This window comes from Nycticebus coucang, chromosome 12 (genome assembly GCF_027406575.1).
Source record: "Nycticebus coucang isolate mNycCou1 chromosome 12, mNycCou1.pri, whole genome shotgun sequence".
In the NCBI taxonomy this organism is placed as follows: Eukaryota; Metazoa; Chordata; class Mammalia; order Primates; family Lorisidae; genus Nycticebus; species Nycticebus coucang.
In genome coordinates, this window is record NC_069791.1 from 69431147 (window position 1) to 69449666 (window position 18520).

At 49.9% G+C, this 18520-nt stretch overlaps 1 protein-coding gene across 2 annotated transcripts; it reads left to right on the forward strand.

Moving 5' to 3' along the window:
- Window positions 1–330: 330 nt before the first annotated feature.
- Window positions 331–17424, forward strand: ARPC1B (actin related protein 2/3 complex subunit 1B). 2 transcript variants are annotated; one of them, XM_053556497.1, is made up of 10 exons: window positions 331–436; window positions 11504–11580; window positions 12260–12364; window positions 12818–13040; window positions 13802–13909; window positions 14677–14883; window positions 14964–15039; window positions 15777–15982; window positions 16704–16794; window positions 17089–17424. In XM_053556497.1, exons 2-10 carry the CDS (start codon window positions 11517–11519, stop codon window positions 17125–17127), a joined length of 1119 nt encoding a protein of 372 aa, XP_053412472.1. In that variant the 5' UTR covers window positions 331–436; window positions 11504–11516; the 3' UTR covers window positions 17128–17424. The 2 variants fall into 2 exon arrangements, with proteins under 2 accessions (XP_053412472.1, XP_053412471.1); XM_053556496.1 differs by lacking the exon at window positions 331–436 and adding an exon at window positions 11286–11383.
- Window positions 17425–18520: the final 1096 nt, after the last annotated feature.

Sequence of the window (18520 nt, forward strand, 5' to 3'; positions counted from 1 at the left end):
CTGTGCTCCCGCGGGCGGGAGGGATGGCGTGCCGCAGGGCCTCCCTAAGTTTCTCATTCACCAGTGCGTGATCGTAGAACACGGGGTCCCCGCTGTCCAGGGTCAGAAGACGCGCCCTCCACTGGGTGGATGGGGGTGTCGGGCTCCAGGTGCCACCCAGCTGCATACTTCCCTCCCAGCCTCAGTTTCCCCACCGGTAAAGCAACGGGGGGCGGTCTCCGACTTCTGTGCAGATACCCACAGCCCCCAAACCCAGAAGGCTGGGCGGGACCTGAACATAGTGACTGCGGCCCCTGGTCCCCGCCCCCGGTCCCTGAGGGGCTGAGGCCCGGAGGCCCCGCCCCCCGCCCACGAGGAAGTGGCTGCGGCGCTTTGCCAAGCACAGAGCCGGTTAGTCGTGTCAACTGCCCAGAGTCCGCGGCCGAAGATCCCGCAGGTAAGGCGGCTGGGGCCACCTGGAACTGAGACGCTCGGGTGGCCGCCCGGAGGTGGGGACGACGCGGCTATGTGAGGCGCTGCCCGATATTGAGGGGGTCCAGGGCAGGGAGGAGAAAGGGAAGGGGAGCGAAGGGGTCCTTGGGAAAGGAGGGGGTCCTGAGCCGGTAGAACGTCCCAGGAAGAGAGGAGTGCAAAGGTGCCGCTGCGGAGCCAAGCAAGCGGAACGCAGCTCCCGGCACCCGCGCCCTCGGGGCGGCCCCGGTCCGGCCTCCGCCGGCGTGTCCGCCTCCCCGTCTCTCGGGCTCCGCTCCCTCGCCTCCGCCTCCGCCTCGCGGCTCCGGTGTCGCTCCGTTACTTTGGGCCAGCGAGGCCCCACGCCCAGTCACTTCCCCTCCATCCTCGAGCCTTCCGGGTTGCAGCAGCCGGGAAATGAGCTGGCGCGCCCGCCCTGCCTCCGCCCTCCGGCTCCCGCAGCGCGCCCTGGGGCGCCTTGAGGGTCCCGCACGAGGTGGGCTGGGCGGCGGGTCCTGAAGCGGAGCGCGCCCCTCTGAGCTGCGTGTCGCCCTGCCCGGAGCTGTCCCCACTTCCCAGCGGCGCGGGAAGGGCAGCCAGGCCGCCTAGAGCCGGGCGGGGCCACGGGCAGTGACGAGATCCTTAGCCTGAAGCCTCGGGGGTGGCCCAGCGCCCTCCTTCTGCCTCCCCAGGAGGTGCAGCTCTAGAGGTTAAGCGCACTTTTAAGGTGTCAGGGACCTGGGTAAGAGTGCCTGTCTGATGACCTTGGCAAGCCACCTAGTACCACGGCCCTCAATTTTCCTTATCTGGAAAATGGAAATCATTCAAATAGGCTTCAATGTAACAACGTAAGACACTTGGCAGGGAGCCAGGCACAGACAGAGTCTACATGTGTGCTGCCCCTGTTTTTGGCATCATAAGCCCTGTCCACGTTGGTCTTTGGGTCTACTTAGGTGAACCTTACCTCTTGTCCGCCAGGATTTGGGGTCAGAGTCCCAAGCTGTGCCATTTGGAGCTATGTGACTTTGAGTAAATCATTGCTTTTCTGAGCCTCAGTTTCCTCAGATGCAACCTGAAGTTTAAAAAACAAGCAAAAAACTCCTCAATCTTGCTTCAGGGAGTAAAAGAGAATGTATGGGAAAGTTAGGGGTAAGCACAAGTCCCTGACAGATGTCAGTAACGTGTGTTTGTACATAATCCATCGAAAGGTTGTTTCTAGTAATTAAATACCCTCCTAACATGTTAATACCATAGTTTACTCTTAATATATTTATAGTCATCTGGATTTTTCCACCCTATCACTGTTTTAAAGAGGGTTATTATGAACATGTTTGCTTAAAAAGTCTATGGCAATTTTCTTTCTTTTTTTTTTTTAATAAACTTTATTTTATTTATTTATTTTTGCAGTATTTTTTTTTTGGCTGGGGCTGGGTTTGAACCCATCGCCTCCAGCATATGGAACCAGTGCCCTACCCCTTTGAGCCACAGGCACCGCCCGGCAAATTTCTTAATACCAGAATGGATGTATATGACCAAAGAGTGTTGTTTATTTATTTATTTTTGAGACAACTTCACTTCATTGCCCAGGCTAGAGTGCCATGGTATTAGCCTAGCTCACAGCAACCTCAAACTCCTGGGTTCAAGCAAGCCTCCTGCCTCAGCGTCTTGATTAGCTGGGACTATAGGCACCTGCCATAATGCCCAGCTTCTTTTTTTGTTTTCTTTCTTTTTTTTATTATTAAATCATAGCTGTGTACATTAATGCGATCATGGGGCACCATACACTGGTTTTATAGACCGTTTGACACATTTTCTTTCTTTTTTTTTTGTGGTTTTTGGCTGGGGCTGGGTTTGAACCCGCCACCTCCGGCATATGGGACTGGCGACCTACTCCTTGAGCTACAGGCACCGCCTGACACATTTTCATCACACTGGTTAACATAGCCTTCCTGGCATTTTCTTAGTTATTGCATTAAGACATTTATATTCTACATTTACTAAGTTTCACATGTACCCTTGTAAGATGCACCGCAGGTGTAATCCCACCAATCACCCGCCCTCTGCCCATCCTTCCCCCTCCCTCCCCTCCCTCTCCCCCTTCCCCATATTCTTAGGTTATAACTTGGGTTATAGCTTTCATATGAAAGCCATAAATTACTTTCATAGTAGGGCTGAGTACATTGGATACTTTTTCTTCCATTCTTGAGATACTTTACTAAGAAGAATATGTTCCAGCTCCATCCATGTAAACATGAAAGAGGTAAAGTCTCCATCTTTCTTTAAGGCTGCATAATATTCCATGGTGTACATATACCACAATTTATTAATCCATTCATGGATCGATGGGCACTTGGGCTTTTTCCATGACTTAGCAATTATGAATTGGGCTGCAATAAACATTCTGGTACAAATATCTTTGTTATAATGTGATTTTTGGTCTTCTGGGTATATGCCTAGTAGAGGAATTATAGGATTGAATGGCAGATGTTCTCCACATATCTTTCCAAAAGGAATGTATTAATTTGCATTCCCACCAGCAGTGTAGAAGTGTTCCCTTTTCTTTTTTTTTTTTTTTTGAGACAGAGCCTCAATCTGTCGCCCTAGGCTGAGTGCTGTGGCATCACAGCTCACAGCAACCTCCAACTCCTGGGCTCAAGCGAGTCTCCTGCCTCCACCTCCCAAGTAGCTGGGACTACAGGCACCCACCATAGCGCCCGGCTATTTTTTGGTTGCAGCCGTCATTGTTGTTTGGCAGGCCCAGGCTGGATTCAAACCCACCAGCTCAGGTGTACGTGGCTGGCCTTAGTTGCTTGAGCCACAGGTGCCGAGCCAAGTGTTCCCTTTTCTCCACATCCACGCCAACATCTCTGGTGTTGGGATGTTGTGATATGGGCTAACCTTACTGAAGTTTGATGATATCTCAAAGTGGTTTTGATTTCCATTTCTCTGATGATTAAAGATGATGAGCATTTTTTCATATGTCTGTAGGCCAGAGAAGTTTCTCTTCAAGTCCCTTGCCCAGCCTGCGATGGGATCACTTGTTCTTTTCTTGCTTATACGTATGAGTTCTCTCTGGATTCTGGTTATTAAACCTTTGTCGGAGACATAACCTGCAAATATCTTCTCCCATTCTGAGGGCTGTTTGCTTGCTTTACTTACTGTGTTCTTGGCTGTGCAGAAGCTTTTTAGTTTGATCAGGTTCCAGTAGTGTATTTTTGAAGCTGCTTTAATTGCCCAGGGGGTCCTCCTCATAAAATATTCGCCCAGACCGATTTCTTCAAGGGTTTTCCCTGCACTCTCTTCTAGTATTTTTATAGTTTCATGTCTTAAGTTTAAATCTTTAATCCAATGAGAGTCTATCTTAGTTAATGGTGAAAGGTGTGGGTCCAGTTTCAGTCTTCTGCAGGTTGCCAGCCAGTTCACCCAGCACCATTTGTTAAATAGGGAATCTTTTCCTCTTTTCAAGTGATCCTCTTGCCTTGGCCTCCCAGAGTGCTAGGATTATAGTATTGAGCTACCTAACTCGACCCCAAAAGTATTCATTTTTAAGTTCTTATGAGGGGTTTTTTGGGTTTTTTTTTTTTGAGACAGTCTCTCTTTCTTGACCCTGGTAGACTGCCGTGGCATCATAGCTCACAGCAACCTCAAACTCTTGGGCTCAATGTTTTTAATTGGCTTGTCAAAGATCAAATAACGGTAAGTAGCTGGATTCATCTCTTGGTTCTCTATTCTGTTCCAGACATCTACGTCTCTGTTTTTGTGCCAGTAACATGCTGTTTTGATCACCATCGATTTATAGTATAGTCTGAGGTCTGGTAGCGTAATTCCTCCTGCTTTGTTTTTATTTCTTTTCTTTTATTTTATTTATTTTTATTTAATGTCTTGGATATTCGATATATTTTGTGATTCCATATAAAAGAAGTATTAGTTTTTCAAGATCTTTAAAGTATGACAGTGGAGCTTTAATAGGGATTGCATTAAAATTGTATATTGCTTTGGGTAGTATGGACATTTTAACAATGTTGATTCTTCCCAGCCATGAGCATGGTATGTTTTTCCATTTGTTAACATTTTCAGCTATTTCTTTTCTTAGAGTTTCATAGTTCTCTTTATAGAGATCTTTCACGTCCTTCATTAGATAAACTCCCAAATATTTCATCTTCTTTGTCACTACTGTGAATGGAATAGAGTCCTTAACTTTTTTCAGCTTGACTATTGTTGGTATATAGAAAGGCTACCGATTTAAGAATGTTGATTTTGTAACCTGAGATGCTGCTGTATTCCTTGATCACTTCTAAGAGTTTTGAAGTAGAATCCCTGGTGTTTTCCAGATATATAATCATATCATCAGCGAAGAGCGAAAGTTTGATCTCTTCTGACCCTATATGGATATCCTTGGTCGCCTTTTCTTCCCTAATTGCGATGGCTAAAACTTCCGTTACAATGTTAAAGAGCAATGGAGACAATGGGCAGCCTTGTCTGGTTCCTGATCTGAGTGGAAATGATTTCAATTTAACTCCATTCAATATGATATTGGCTGTGGGTTTTGCTGTAGATGGCCTCTATCAGTTTAAGAAATATCTCTTCTTTGTGGCGGGCGCCTGTAGTCCCAGCTACTCGGGAGGCTGAGGCAAGAGAATCGCGTAAGCCCAAGAGTTAGAGGTTGCTGTGAGCCGTGTGACGCCACGGCACTCTACCAAGGGCGGTACAGTGAGACTCTGTCTCTAAAAAAAAAAAAAAAAAAAAAAAAAGAAATATCTCTTCTATACCGATTTTCTTAAGTGTTCTGATCATGAAGGGATGCTGGATATTATCAAAAGCTTTTTCTGTATCAATTGAATCATATGGTCTTTGTTTTTTAATTTGTGTATGTGCTGAATTATGCTTATAGATTTACGGATATTGAACTAGCCTTGAGACCCTGGGATAAAACAGACTTGGTCATGATGTGTAATTTGTTTGATTCTGTTTGCTGGATTCTGTTTGTTAGGATCTTGTTGAATATTTTTGCATCTATTTTCATTAGTGATATTGGTCTATAATTTTCTTTTCTTGTTGGGTCTTTTCCTTGTTTGGGGATCAGGGTGATGTTGCTTCATAGAAGGTGTTGGGTAGTCTTCCTTCTTTTTCTATATTTTGGAACAGGTTGAGTAATATAGGTACTAATTCCTCTTTAAAGGTTTGGTAGAATTCTGATGTGAAGCCATCTGGTCCGGGCTTTTCTTTTTAGGGAGGTTTTGTATGGTTGATGCTATTTCAGAACTTGATATGAGCCTGTTCAACATTTCCACTTGATTCTGGCTAAGTCTTGGAAGGTGACGTGCTTCCAAGTATTGGTCAATTCCTTCAGATTTTCATATTTCTGAGAATAAAGTTTCTTGTAATATTCATTAAGGATTTTTTGAATTTCTGAGGAGTCTGTTGTTATTTCGTCTTTGTCGTTTCTGATTGATGAGATTAGAGATTTTATTCTTTTTTTCCTGGTTAGGTTAGCTTTTATGGGGCTTTTTCTCAGGCTGGTCTCGAACTTGCGAGCTCAAGTGATCCTCTTGCCTTGGCCTCCCAGAGTGCTAGGATTATAGGATTGAGCTACCTAACTCGACCCCAAAAGTATTCATTTTTAAGTTCTTATGAGGGGGGTTTTGTTTGTTTGTTTTTTGAGACAGTCTCTCTTCCTTGACCCTGGTAGACTGCCGTGGCATCATAGCTCACAGCAACCTCAAACTCTTGGGCTCAAGTGATTCTCTTGCCTCAACTTCCCAAGCAGCTGGGACTATAGGTGTCCACCACAACACCTGGCTATTTTTTAGAGATAGGGACTTGCACTTCCTCAGGCTGGTCTTGAACTCTTATTTTTTTGTGTTTTTTTTTTTTTTTGAGACAGAGTCTCACTGTGTTGCCCTCAGTAGAGTGCTCACAGCATCCTCAAACTCTTGGACTTAAGCAATTCTCTTGCCTCAGCCTCCCTAGTAGCTGGGACTACAAGCTCCCGTCACAACACCCAGCTATTTTTTTGTTGTTGTTGCAGTTGTTATTGTTGTTTAGCTGGCCCGGGCCAGATTCGAACATGCCAGCCTGGGTGTATGTGGCCAGTGCTCTACACACTGAGCTATAGGCACCGCCCTGGTCTTGAACTCTTGAGCTCAAGCTATGTACCCGCCTCAGCCCCTAGAGTGCTGGCATTACAGATGTGAGCCACCACGTCCAGCTAAATTCCTATTAATGTTCTGCTCTATTTGTCTCTACCCAGTTGTTAAATTCAGTGCTCTTCAGAATGGTTGCGTCAATTAGCAACTAATGACAATTTCTCCATAGCCCTGACAGCACTGGTTTTATGTGTTTTGGAGTTTTGTTTGAATTGCTTTCACTGGTGCTTTATGGCACTTTAGGATCATTTTGTGTTTCTTGAGTTGACTTTGCCTGGTTTGTAAGACTTCAAGCACAGAGGTGGGGAGGAGGGATTGGGGGAGGCGGGATTGGGGGAGGCAAAGGCTGCTCCACATGACAGGAAGTTGAGTAAACACTTTGCACCCAAGCAAAGTGGCTCGCTGGCTGCTCCCTCGGAGGAGTGTCTGAGCTGGGTGGGGACTTCCCAGAGTGCCTGTAGAGCCAAGATCCTTACACCCAGCAGCTCCTCAAATATAGCCAAACCTCTGGGTTCAGAGAAACTTAGCACAGCCAGGCCAGAAAGGACTTAAGGACTATGCCAGCCCCAGCCCCACCCTTTTCTGGATAAAAATGTGAGGGAGTCTTGGATGAGGGCACCCAACCAACCTGAAGGGATCCAGAATTTAAACCTAGCGATGTAAGGAAGGGAGCATTTGAGGCCCAAAACCCAGAAGAGTGTCCTCCCTGGCTGGGCAGCCTGAGGTTTTAGAGGGGAGCCATAATCTCCACTCTCTGAATCCACAGAGAGGGCCTTCTAGGTTGGATGTTTCTAAACACTTCTGGTTATGAACCCATATTCAATAAATATTTACAAATTGCATCCATGTGTCACTAAAGTAATATAGCATATTCCTGAAAGACCATCCCCCAAGACCGACATGAAAAAAAGAATGTAATTCATTCGTTCACCCACATTCAAGGATTACAGGTATGAGCCACCACACCCCCAGGGCTGGGCGAGGTGGCTCATGTTTATAATCCTAGCAGTCTGGAGGCTGAGGCCAGTGGATCACCTGAGCTCACGAGTTTGAAACCAGCCTGAGCCAGAGCGAGACCTCGTCTCTAAAAATAGCTGGGTGTTGTCTCAGGCGCCTGTAGTCCCAGCTACTTCGGAGGCTGAGGCAAGAGAATTGTTCTAGCCCAAGAGTTTGAGATTGCTGTGATGCCATGGTATTCCACCGAGGGTGACAAAGTGAGACTCTGTCTCAAAAAAAAAAAAAAAACAAAAAGAAAAGAAATGAAATATGTGTCCAGTGTTTACCATGTGCCAGGCACCCTAATCAGTGCCAGGGATACATTGGTGAACAAAACTGCCCTCATGGAGCATCTCTTCAAATGTACAAAAAGAAAAAATATTTTCTGCACCGGAAAATATGGTCAGTCTTTGGCATCCTCTGGATGGAAACCCCCACTCCTCCTTGGAGACCCAAACCTCTTTCAGTCTCCCTGCAGGGGATTCTGAAGGAAATTGTGGCCTCTGGCTCCTTCCTCCCTGCCAATCCCACCCAGCCCCAGCGCCTTATATATATAGGGAGCACCTAGCTGGTAAGATGTGACTTGGAGCCAGCCCTGGGGATCTATGGAGAGGGCCTTGGCTCACACACACCCTGTGCCTGTCAGCTCCTCATCCCAGTGCCATCCCCAGGGCCCCTCCTTTCCTCAGTAGTCAAATAGGTTCATGGTGCTAGTTCACAGGGCCACGAGTGATGAGTAGGTGGGGGGTGTTCGGATTGCCTGCCTGCCTGTGCCTCCACTAGGAGCCATTGCTGAGGCCTTATATTGTCCACACACAAAGTTGAAGAGGCCTCAATTGCATTTTCTTTGTGATGCTTTTTGCAGTAGAGTGGTTGGCAGGCTGTGGTGGGCATTTTCCACCCCACCCGTTTGGTAGGTTAGAGGTTTTCCTGGGAATGATTAAGTCAGAGTTCCCAGCCATAATCCCTGAGCCAGGAGGCTGGAACCCTAAGACCACATTGGCAAGAGAAACCTCTCCCTGCTCTGAGTTCCCACTTCCTCATCTGTAAGACGTGGGGGTGGGGAGTTGTTGCTGAGGCCCTGCTGGTTGCAATTGCTTTGCAGAAGTTATAAAAAGGGGGAAATAAGTCTTTCTTGCTTCCAGCCCATTTCTCCCCTTCCTTAATCCTTTAGGTTGTTGGTTCAGTGGACTAGAAAGTATTTCTCTTTGAATTCATGCTAAAGTATTATTGGCTGATAGGTAAGGTTTGGACATCCCTCCCCTGCCAGTGACACTCAGCCTATGGCCATCTCTACCAGCCTGTCTCCTCCCCCTTGAGAACCTTTAGGTCCCAGAAACTGGTCAGTGCTCCTCAAGTCCACTTGGTTGCATTGTCCAGTGGTACATGTGGGGGTTGCTGTCCTCAGCAGAGCCAGCTGCTCCTTCATAGGCAGAGCACACAGCAGGCCTATGACAGGTGATGCTGGGCAGTTGGGTTCTGTGTATCAGCTCAGGGCCTCTAGGCTCCTGGAGGACTCTGTCTCTCTTTCCCTCTGGGCCATCTGGGTTTTATAAAAAGAAGAGTAGTTGTCCTTAGGTGGAATCCCATCCTGGGGCCAGTCAGAGCCTGGCTGGGGGTTGGAAACAGTTTTCTGGCCTTAGCACTGCCCCTATCCCACTAGTGATCTTGCACTATGGTGGGGGACAATTGAGCACAGTATATTGGCCAGACAGGCCTCCAACTTCCTTCTGCTGAGTCCTGGCATCTGGTGTGGGCAGTGGTGGCATCCGGTGTGAACAGTCTGGGGGCTCCGGAAGAACTTGGGGAAATCCCCAGCAGGCCTCCTGCCCTGGCTGAGCGCCCCAAAGTGGTGCTTCCAGGGCTTTGGCCTTACATAAAGAGGTCTTATAAGGGAAGAATGGCTGGGAGCAGCCTTGGTGGGTACCCTTGCTCTGAGTGTGGCTGCATTTACATGCAAAATGTGAGTCTGGCTGCCTGGGTCTACTTTATAAGCAAGTATTGCACTTTATAAGCAAGACCCACTGAGGCCTTGTTCTAAGCCTGGGGGAAACAGAAGAGGTCTCTGCTCCACACATGAACTTGCATGTGTGATGGTGAAAGCTTGTCTTCTATGTTACCCGGGAACCTTTTAGACGTCCTGCCATAAGTGAAAGAAGGTTAGGCTGGGCACAGTGGTTCATTCTTGCAATCCCAGCATGGCCAAGGTGGGAGTATGGTTTGCATCCAGGAGTTTGAGATCAGCCTGAACAACATAAGACCCCATCTCTACTTGAAAGAAAAAAAAAAAAAAAGAAAGAAAGAAAAAAGTGGTTTATATCTGGGGTGAGCAGGTGATCAGGGCCCTCTAGGCAGTGAGCTCAAGTGCTTTGTAGTGTGACCTTAGTCTGGCTGGTCACTAAGGCCAGATTCCACAGGTGTGCAATGGAGCTAACTACAGCCACCATCAAAGGCTGGTTAGTCCCTCCCCCATGGGTCCAAACCCAATGCTCTTCCTTCCTGGTGTGGGTAGGGAGGGCCTGATGGGTTCAGATGGGTCCTGTAGGCAGCTCTTTTTCTGAGGGGCAGGCCAGGGCAGTGACAGGGCAGCTACCAGCCCCCTGGGGCAATCTGGGTTCCTGGTCCAGGTTGGTTTTCAGCCTGGCCCTTTTGTCCCAGCACAGATCACACAAACCTGCCAGACTGGTGGGGGAGGCAGCCATGTTACTTCCCAAGTGTCATCTGAAGCTGCCCTGGAATCTGGGGTCCTTTACCATGTGCAGCCAGGTCTGCCTGGCCCCGGCCTCCCTGAAGGCTCAGGGTGGGTGGAGCATCGAGGCCCACATGTACACAGAGTCCTCAGAACTGGTTGGGAGGGAGCACCAGCACTGTTGGGTGGTACTATTTAAAAATTTTTTTTAATTAAAAATTTCCTCTGTTCGGTACTAATGGCCATTAAAAGAGTTCATCAAATATTTACTAACCACCTGTTATGTGCCAACATTTAGGCACTGGAAATAGGAACATGAACAAGATAGAAAAAACTGTCTGTCTCCATCTGCTGGTTCTGTCTTTCTTCTTCTTCTTTTTGACAGTCTCATTCTGTCTGTCACCTGGGCTATAGTGCCATATCGTCAGCCTAGTTCATAGCAACCTCAAACTCTTGGGTTCAAGTAATCCTCTTGCCTCAGCCTCCCAAGTAGCTGGGACTACAGCTGCCCACCATGACACCTGGCTAATTTTACAGTTTTTAGTGGAGACAAGGTCTTGCTCTTGCTGTTGCTTTTGCTCAGGTTGGTCTTAAACTACTGAGCTCAAGCAATCCACCCGCCTCTGTCCCCCTAGTGTAGTAGGATTACAGGGATGAACCACCACTCCTAGCCTGCTGGTTCTGTCTTGCAGGGAAGAAAGGAAAGAGGCCATATAAATGAGTTCACTGTCACATATATGCCGTGATGACAGTTTGTGGAAAAAATTAAATCAGGAATAGTGAGCAAAGGAGTTCTGGGGTCAGGGAGGTGCTGTAGTTTCACATCTTGAGGTCAGGCAATGTTGGGATTCCCAGGGACCCTAACCTGGGAGGAGGGTGGAAAAATCAAGAGACTTTATACCAAATTATAGCATAAAGCCTGGAAGCCTGAAAGGGTATACACTGCTTCATGTACCAAGTGGCAGCCTGGTCCATCTTTTGTTCCCTAGATCCTCAGGGACACCCTGTGAGATCTGCCCTTTTATGGGCTCTGGAAGCCCCAGCAGAGAAGCAGCATGCCAGGCCACTTGCGAGACCACATGGACCCTGCAATCCTTCCTGTGTATGCTGCTCCTCTGAGACCTAGGGACCTTTCTAGTATAGGGACTGAGGGGGTCAGGTGGGGCCTGGTGTCTGGGCAAGGACAGGGCCACTTAAGATTCTCTCCTCCCTCCTGGTACAGGAGCCAAGTAGCCATGGCCTACCACAGCTTCCTGGTGGAGCCTATCAGCTGCCACGCCTGGAACAAGGACCGCACCCGTGAGTGCTAGGGGTGGCTCCTATCTCCCTGGATGGGGACCAGTGGAGAGCACATTTTGGGCCCAGGAAGCAGCCTTGCACCATGGAGTGCAGCTGCCCACAGGCTTCACTCTGGGTCCTTGTGCTGAGCAAGATGCCCCTGGCTCTTGTAAGGAGGGGATGGTTGAACAGCTCAGGGGACACAAGGGGGCAGCTTGCCACATGTTTCCTGAGCTACAGGTAGAAGGATGCAGGTGTGGGATTGTCACATGTGAACACAACACTGCCTTGAGCCAGTTCCTGCTGTAGGTGTTATAATGGGGTGGGGGGCAGGAAATGGAAATGTAACCTGAAATGGAAGCAGGGGGGTGGGTGCAAAGGCCCTGAGGTGTCCTCAGGAGCAGTGAGGAGACCCTGGCTACACTTGGGGCGCAGAGAGCAATAGCAGGACAGCAGCTGCCCAGAGCAGTGGGATGGGGAAAGGTCTCAGAGTCAGGGGACAGCTTTGGGTGCAGTGAGTGTGTCTGAGGGGTAGTCCAGCAGGACCAGACAGGGTTCAGGGGACCCCTTTGAGGCAAAGGAGAAAAGCCTGAGTCATGAAGGTCAAGGTTTTTCTTAGGTGGACTGTGAAGGGTATTCCTGGTGGAGGGGAGTTGTGAGGTGTCTTAGGCACCTTCAAACTCTCTCCCCACCCATGCAGAAATTGCCATCTGCCCAAACAACCATGAGGTGCACATTTATGAGAAGAGTGGGGCCAAGTGGACCAAGGTGCATGAGCTCAAGGAGCACAATGGGCAGGTGACAGGTAAGTTAGGCTGGCTGGAACCACCCTTCTGAAAGGAGGCAGGGGGACAGGCTCCCACTCATTGTGTTAGGTCAGACATATTGGGTTGCAGGTAACACAATCCTGACATTAACTGGCTTAAGTTTTAAAGAGATTATGTTGACTTGTGCTATCAAATAACTCAGAGGTTGGTGGGCTTCAGGAGAGGCTTGATCCAGCAGCTCAGTATTAGCCATAACTTCTTTTCTGTCTCTTAGCTTTCCCATCCAGCCTGTGTGGTGGAAGCGTGGGAGGAGCTGTAATACCCCCTAATAAACTCTGGTCACACTCCCTAGTGTCACTCTAAGTGTACATCAGATCTCAGTGAAAAGTGATCTTGCTGGGCAGATACAGCTTCCACCCAGCTTGTGGCTACCGTACAGCCACCTCTGCCTGTGTGGCTTTAGCCTAGTGTATATCCTCCCATTCCCTCAGGCATCGACTGGGCTCCTGAGAGTAACCGCATTGTGACCTGCGGCACAGACCGCAATGCCTACGTGTGGACACTGAAGGGCCGCACATGGAAGCCTACCCTGGTCATCCTGCGGATTAACAGGGCTGCCCGCTGTGTGCGCTGGGCCCCCAACGAGAACAAATTTGCTGTGGGCAGTGGCTCCCGTGTCATCTCCATCTGTTATTTTGAGCAGGAGAATGACTGGTGGGTGCTTGGTGGGACTAGAATATTAGCTGGAAGGGACCGGGGCTGACTGAACCTGGGATGGCAGACCAACAGGGCCAGGACTAGAGGGTCCCTAGAAAGCATTGGTCCCTCTTCACATGACTGTGAGGAAGTCTGTCCTCTCTGGGCCTCTTCTGTGAGGTGAGGGCCTCTGCACAGTCCCCGGATGTTCCCATAGCCCCATCTTGGTAATTACAAGGACACAGACCACACCAGAGCCACCTCAGGGGAAACCTTTCTGAGCCCTGCACACACATTGGCACTGACTTCCTTATAGCCTTGTGGGCTGGGCATTTGTTACTGTCCTCACCTTATAGTAAAGTCACTTGCCTGAGGCACCTAGCCTGTCAGAAATTGCTGTGCACCACTCAGGAGCTCCCAGCCACATCATAATCTCCCCTGTTCCACTGAGAGCAGAAGTCAGGCAGGGGCACACATAGAGTCTGAGAGACCCAAGTTCTAATCTCATGAGCAGTTAGCAGCTGTGTGACCTCTTGCTCAGCCTACCCCAAGGGTGGTTGTGAGGTTTAAAGGAGACAAGTATAGTTCCCACCCTAGAGGGAGAGCCCTGACTGGCCTGTGGGCTGGGAGTGCCACACCCCTCCCTCCTGGGACTTTGGTGGTCTCCTGAGGAGGGCACTGGCAACCGGGAGCCCCAGGGCACTGAGGCTCTGGGTGATAAGGTCTGTGGGCCCCACCTATCTGTCCCTGTCACTCACCTGCTTGCCTGCCCTGTGCAGGTGGGTGTGCAAGCACATCAAGAAGCCCATCCGCTCCACTGTTCTAAGCCTAGACTGGCACCCCAACAACGTGCTCCTGGCTGCAGGCTCCTGTGACTTCAAGTGCCGGTGAGATGGGAAGCCAATGGGGGAGTGTCGGGCCCTGATACCAGCACATAGCAGGGATACGAGAGTAGTAAGGGAGCCCCATTCCTGAGAGCTTCAAGCCCCATCTTCCAGACCAGTCCTAGAGCTGCAGGTGACCTGGGGCCTCAGTGAGGGTTGGTTCTGTGAAAGGGCAGCATCAGGTCCCGCCTCCAGCCCCTGGGTTAGTCTTAGCAGTATGTGCCCTTTGCCACCTCTTACTGTGGGCAAGGTTCTTCTCAGCCTTCCTCTCCTGCCTCATTAGAAACCCCCCATGCCTAGTTTCTTGTCTTCTTTCTGAAGGAAAATGAGTGGGTATATTTATTCATACTAAGGTATGAATGACTGATAAGCTAGAACAGACTCTGCTTCATGATCTTAAAACCTGAAATGTAGAGCCTCCAGTTGCCATTCACTGTTTTTTACTTGTGGGCCCAGCTAGGGACTGGCTGTGGAGTGACCAGGACATTGGGGCCCAGGACAGCCCCTGGGGGCTACATCAGTGAGGTCAGGCCTCTGAGGGCTCCAGGAAGGAGTAGCAGGACTCTGGGCTAGGAGCCCTTCTGGTCTCATCCTATTGCACAAAGGGGACACTGAGGCCCAGACTTATCAAGCCTGGGTGCAGCTCATCCAGAGCTGAATCTGGAACCTGTGAGCTCCTAGCTTGGAGCTCTGACTACTGGTGAGGCTGCCTCACCCTTTCTTAGGCCCCTCCCAAAGCCCCAGTTACCTCTTTTTTGCTCTCGGGGCAGGATCTTCTCAGCCTACATCAAGGAGGTGGAGGAGAGGCCAGCACCCACACCATGGGGCTCCAAGATGCCCTTTGGGGAGCTGATGTTTGAATCCAGCAGTAGCTGTGGCTGGGTGCATGGCGTCTGCTTCTCAGCCAGCGGGAGCCGTGTGGCCTGGGTCAGTCATGACAGCACTGTGTGCCTGGCTGATGCCGACAAGAAGATGGCGTGAGTAGAGGCCACCCCGGGGTGGAGGTGAGCACAGAGCCAGAGTGGGGACAGCATGGCTGACAGCTCTCTCCCCTCAGCGTTGCAACCCTGGCCTCTGAAACGCTGCCGCTGCTGGCACTGACCTTCATCACAGAAAACAGCCTGGTGGCAGCGGTGAGGAGAGAGGGAGGGAAGAAGGGAAGGAGAGTGGGAGGGCACTAGCAGTCAGAGCAGACCTCCTGGAGAGCCCATATAACTCTGCACTGATTTCCTCCTTTTCTCCTCCTCTTCCTTCTCCTTCCTTTTTCCCTTCCTTCCGTGCATTCTCCCATGTACCTGGATTGGGTAGAAGAATAGCCAGAAGTCCTCCACTGCGGTTGCTTAACACAGGATTTCTCTCTGTTCACATTATATGTCCAGTGCGGGTGTCCAGGGGGTCTGTGATAGAGGCTTGTCTGTGAGTTGGGAAAGGGGACAGTGAGTCTTGTGCTAGATTCTAACATTTTTGCTTAAGTTGTATTGGCCAATACACGTGTCTGGAAAGGGCACTACTTTCCTCCCTTGTGTCCACATATCTGTCAAGTTCCTTTTCACACCTCTGTACACATAATTGGGGCACCAGTGGCGGGTCAGACCTGCTTTTGCATAGAGGAGTATCCAGCTGCAGGGATCTCCCTGGAGGAGGTGTAACCATCCGGCAGGACTGAAGGCACCTGGAGTCCCAACAAACTTCCTCACCTAGACGCTGGCCTTGTGTCTGTGTTCTGGTACACGTGGGATTAGGGCCTGCCTCTCTGTGGCCTGGCTGTGTGTGGGCTGCCAGACTCCCTTCCGCTTTGGCTCCTTCCGGTGTCTCAGTTTGGGGAGGGTGCACTGGCGCTACAATAGCACCCCCCGCCACCCTTCCGCAGGGCCACGACTGCTTCCCGGTGCTCTTTACCTACGATGGCACAGCAGGGACGCTGAGCTTCGGCGGGCGGCTGGACGTGCCCAAGCAGAGCTCTCAGCGGGGCTTGACCGCCCGTGAACGCTTCCAGAACCTAGACAAGAAGGCAAGCTCGGAGGGTGGCGCATCCTCGGGCGCTGGCCTGGACTCACTGCACAAGAACAGTGTCAGGTGAGGGCGGGGCCCAGGTGTGGATGGGCGGGGCCTCAACCTATTGGATCGTTCCTGGTGAGAGCTGAGCAGAGGAGGGGGTGGGGCCACGGCCCTAAAACTGCGCCAGGTGATGGGGAGACTCAGTCTCCAACTTAGTAGTGTCTAGTGTGGGCGAAGCCCAGGAGGATGAGATGGAATGTGTCTTCCAAGGATCTAGGGGGGGATGGAGGAGGGCTCCTCTAAAACCCCAAAGCTACCAGGCACAGCTTTTCATTCCAGAGATGGGAGGCAAGTCAGAGGAGCAGCAGAATGGCTCAGCTTTCTGACCAGTCCCTCAGCCAGTTAAACCCGCTGTGGCCGTCAGATCCAGTGGCTTCAAATGAAACACCTTTGCCCGGTCATCAGCTAGCCCCTGCAACCCCCCAGCCCAATCCCTTTCTTCTTTTCTATCCCCCTTTCCACCCACACTACTGGCACTCAGCTTACCTCTCCCAGACACAAGTGGCATTCACACACCTGCCCAGGGCTTTGAGTAGCCTGTCCCCTTGGCCTAGGAAGCCCCTTGCACCTCACATACCACTGCTTGTCACCAAACCAGGCTTCTAAGCCTCCCTCCCAGGCAGTTCCTGGCTGGTTACACCTATCTGGGTACTTCTCCCTGGAACTCACTCCCCTGGAGTTTGGGAGCTCCCGGCAGGTATGGTCAACCTAGGCCAGTACCTGCACATCCTCTTTGCAGCCAGATCTCGGTGCTCAGTGGGGGCAAGGCCAAGTGCTCACAGTTCTGCACCACTGGCATGGATGGCGGCATGAGCATCTGGGATGTGAAGGTGAGGTTTGCCCCACCCCCAGCTTCTAGCTATGCCCCCCAAAGTCGACCTTTTCTTTCCTGTCCTCTGTAGAGAAGGCACCTCAAGGGGATGAGGGGTGGGGGCAGACCCTTGACATCTGGGTCTTGCTGCCCTCTGGGGCACCCTGCTTCAGCACTGGGATTCAAACCCAGGTTTGCCAGACTCCAAAGATTAGGTTCTCTGGCCTCTTCTGTGCTGGGTGTAGATAAGGTCCCTGGGGTGGTGTGTTCACAGGACAGCTGAGAACCAGCTGTCCATTCTGCCTCCTTGCAGAGCTTGGAGTCCGCCTTGAAGGACCTCAAGATCAAATGACCCATGAGGAACATGTTGCCTTCATCCCAGCTGCTGGGGAAGTGGGGAGAGAGGATCAGGCAGATTAGGGTTGCTTTGCTAAATGTTTCTAGGGTACTAGTATGGGTCACTATAGGGGCTGCTCCTTAAAAGGGAAGGAGATAGGCCTCAAGCAGGGGCTTTGCAGATATCTTACCTAGTCAAGGAACATGTGCCTTTTTCTTAAATGCTTTCATTTATTGTAAAAAATACCCTCAGAGCACTATGCTGGTCATTAATTGCTTCAAGACATGGAGGTAATAAAAATGCAGTGGCGGATGCACTTGCCTGTGTTTGGAAGGAGAGGCTGGTTTCTGCATGAGCATAAGAGAATATCTTTGCTGCTTACCAACATACTCAATCCTGAAGCCCAAAAGTCTTACCCCCAAATTGTTCCTTCCCTCCTGCTGTCTAGCGCAGGCCACTAAGCTCAAGGCTGCCAGGACCAGCTGTCACTCATTTAGCAGATTCTTTGACAAAGGGACTACACATCTGGGCCTTAATGGAAATTATTTCACCATTAGGATGTTGGCCATTGATTTTTGGTCAATGTTCATCATTTTCTAGGAAAATTTCTTCCTATTCCTATTCCTCAGAAGGTGTTTTTGTTTTAATCACATGCTTTTTGGTTACCCATTTATGTAATCATGGTTTTTCTCCAAGTCTACCTAGGTCAGCAGTTCTCAACCTGTGGGTCATGACCACAGGAACTGTATTAAAGGTTCATGGCATTAGGAAGGTTGAGAACCACTGACACCTAGGTAATGAATTAAAAGACACAGTCTGAGGTGGCGCCTGTGGCTCAGTGGGTAGGGCGTTAGCCCAGTATACCGAGGGTGGCCAGTTCAAACCCAGCCCCAGCCAAACTGCAACAAAAAATAGCCGGGTATTGTGGCAGGCACCTGTAGTCCCAGCTACTCTGGAGGCTGAGGCAAGAGAATCGCCTATGCCCAGGAGTTGGAGGTTACTGTGAGCTGTGTGACACCATGGCACCCTGCTAAGAGCGATAAAGTGAGGCTCTGTCTCTACAAAAAAAAAAAAAAAGGTCTGGTGGAAGCAGATGATGACAACCCAGTGTCCAAGGGAGGCCAGGGAAAGAAGGGTTGGAGACTGAGGCCTCCTTCTAAGGAAACATATGTAGCACCTTCAAGGAGCTGAGGAACTGATCAATAGATTTCCTAATGGTGAAGTGCCCTTACATTTGTAGGACAAAATGGAATGAAGATGCCTTATCCCCCATTGTTATAGTGTGTGTCCTCTGTGGGAAGAGACCCCACTGATTGTTTAATCATAATGGGACAGAAATTTCAAGATTCCAGCAGTGTCTCCCTTTATTTTTTTTTTATTTTTTTTTTTCAGAGACATAGTCTCACTT

Bases quoted from the DNA above. Each gene is read 5' to 3' on its own strand.
- ARPC1B (XM_053556496.1), top strand. From the start codon at position 11,337: ATGCCAGGCCACTTGCGAGACCACATGGACCCTGCAATCCTTCCTGT. The intron at 12,365-12,817 runs GTAAGTTAGGCT...CCATTCCCTCAG, and splicing joins GCACAATGGGCAGGTGACAG to GCATCGACTGGGCTCCTGAG. The intron at 15,983-16,703 runs GTGAGGGCGGGG...TCCTCTTTGCAG, and splicing joins CTGCACAAGAACAGTGTCAG to CCAGATCTCGGTGCTCAGTG.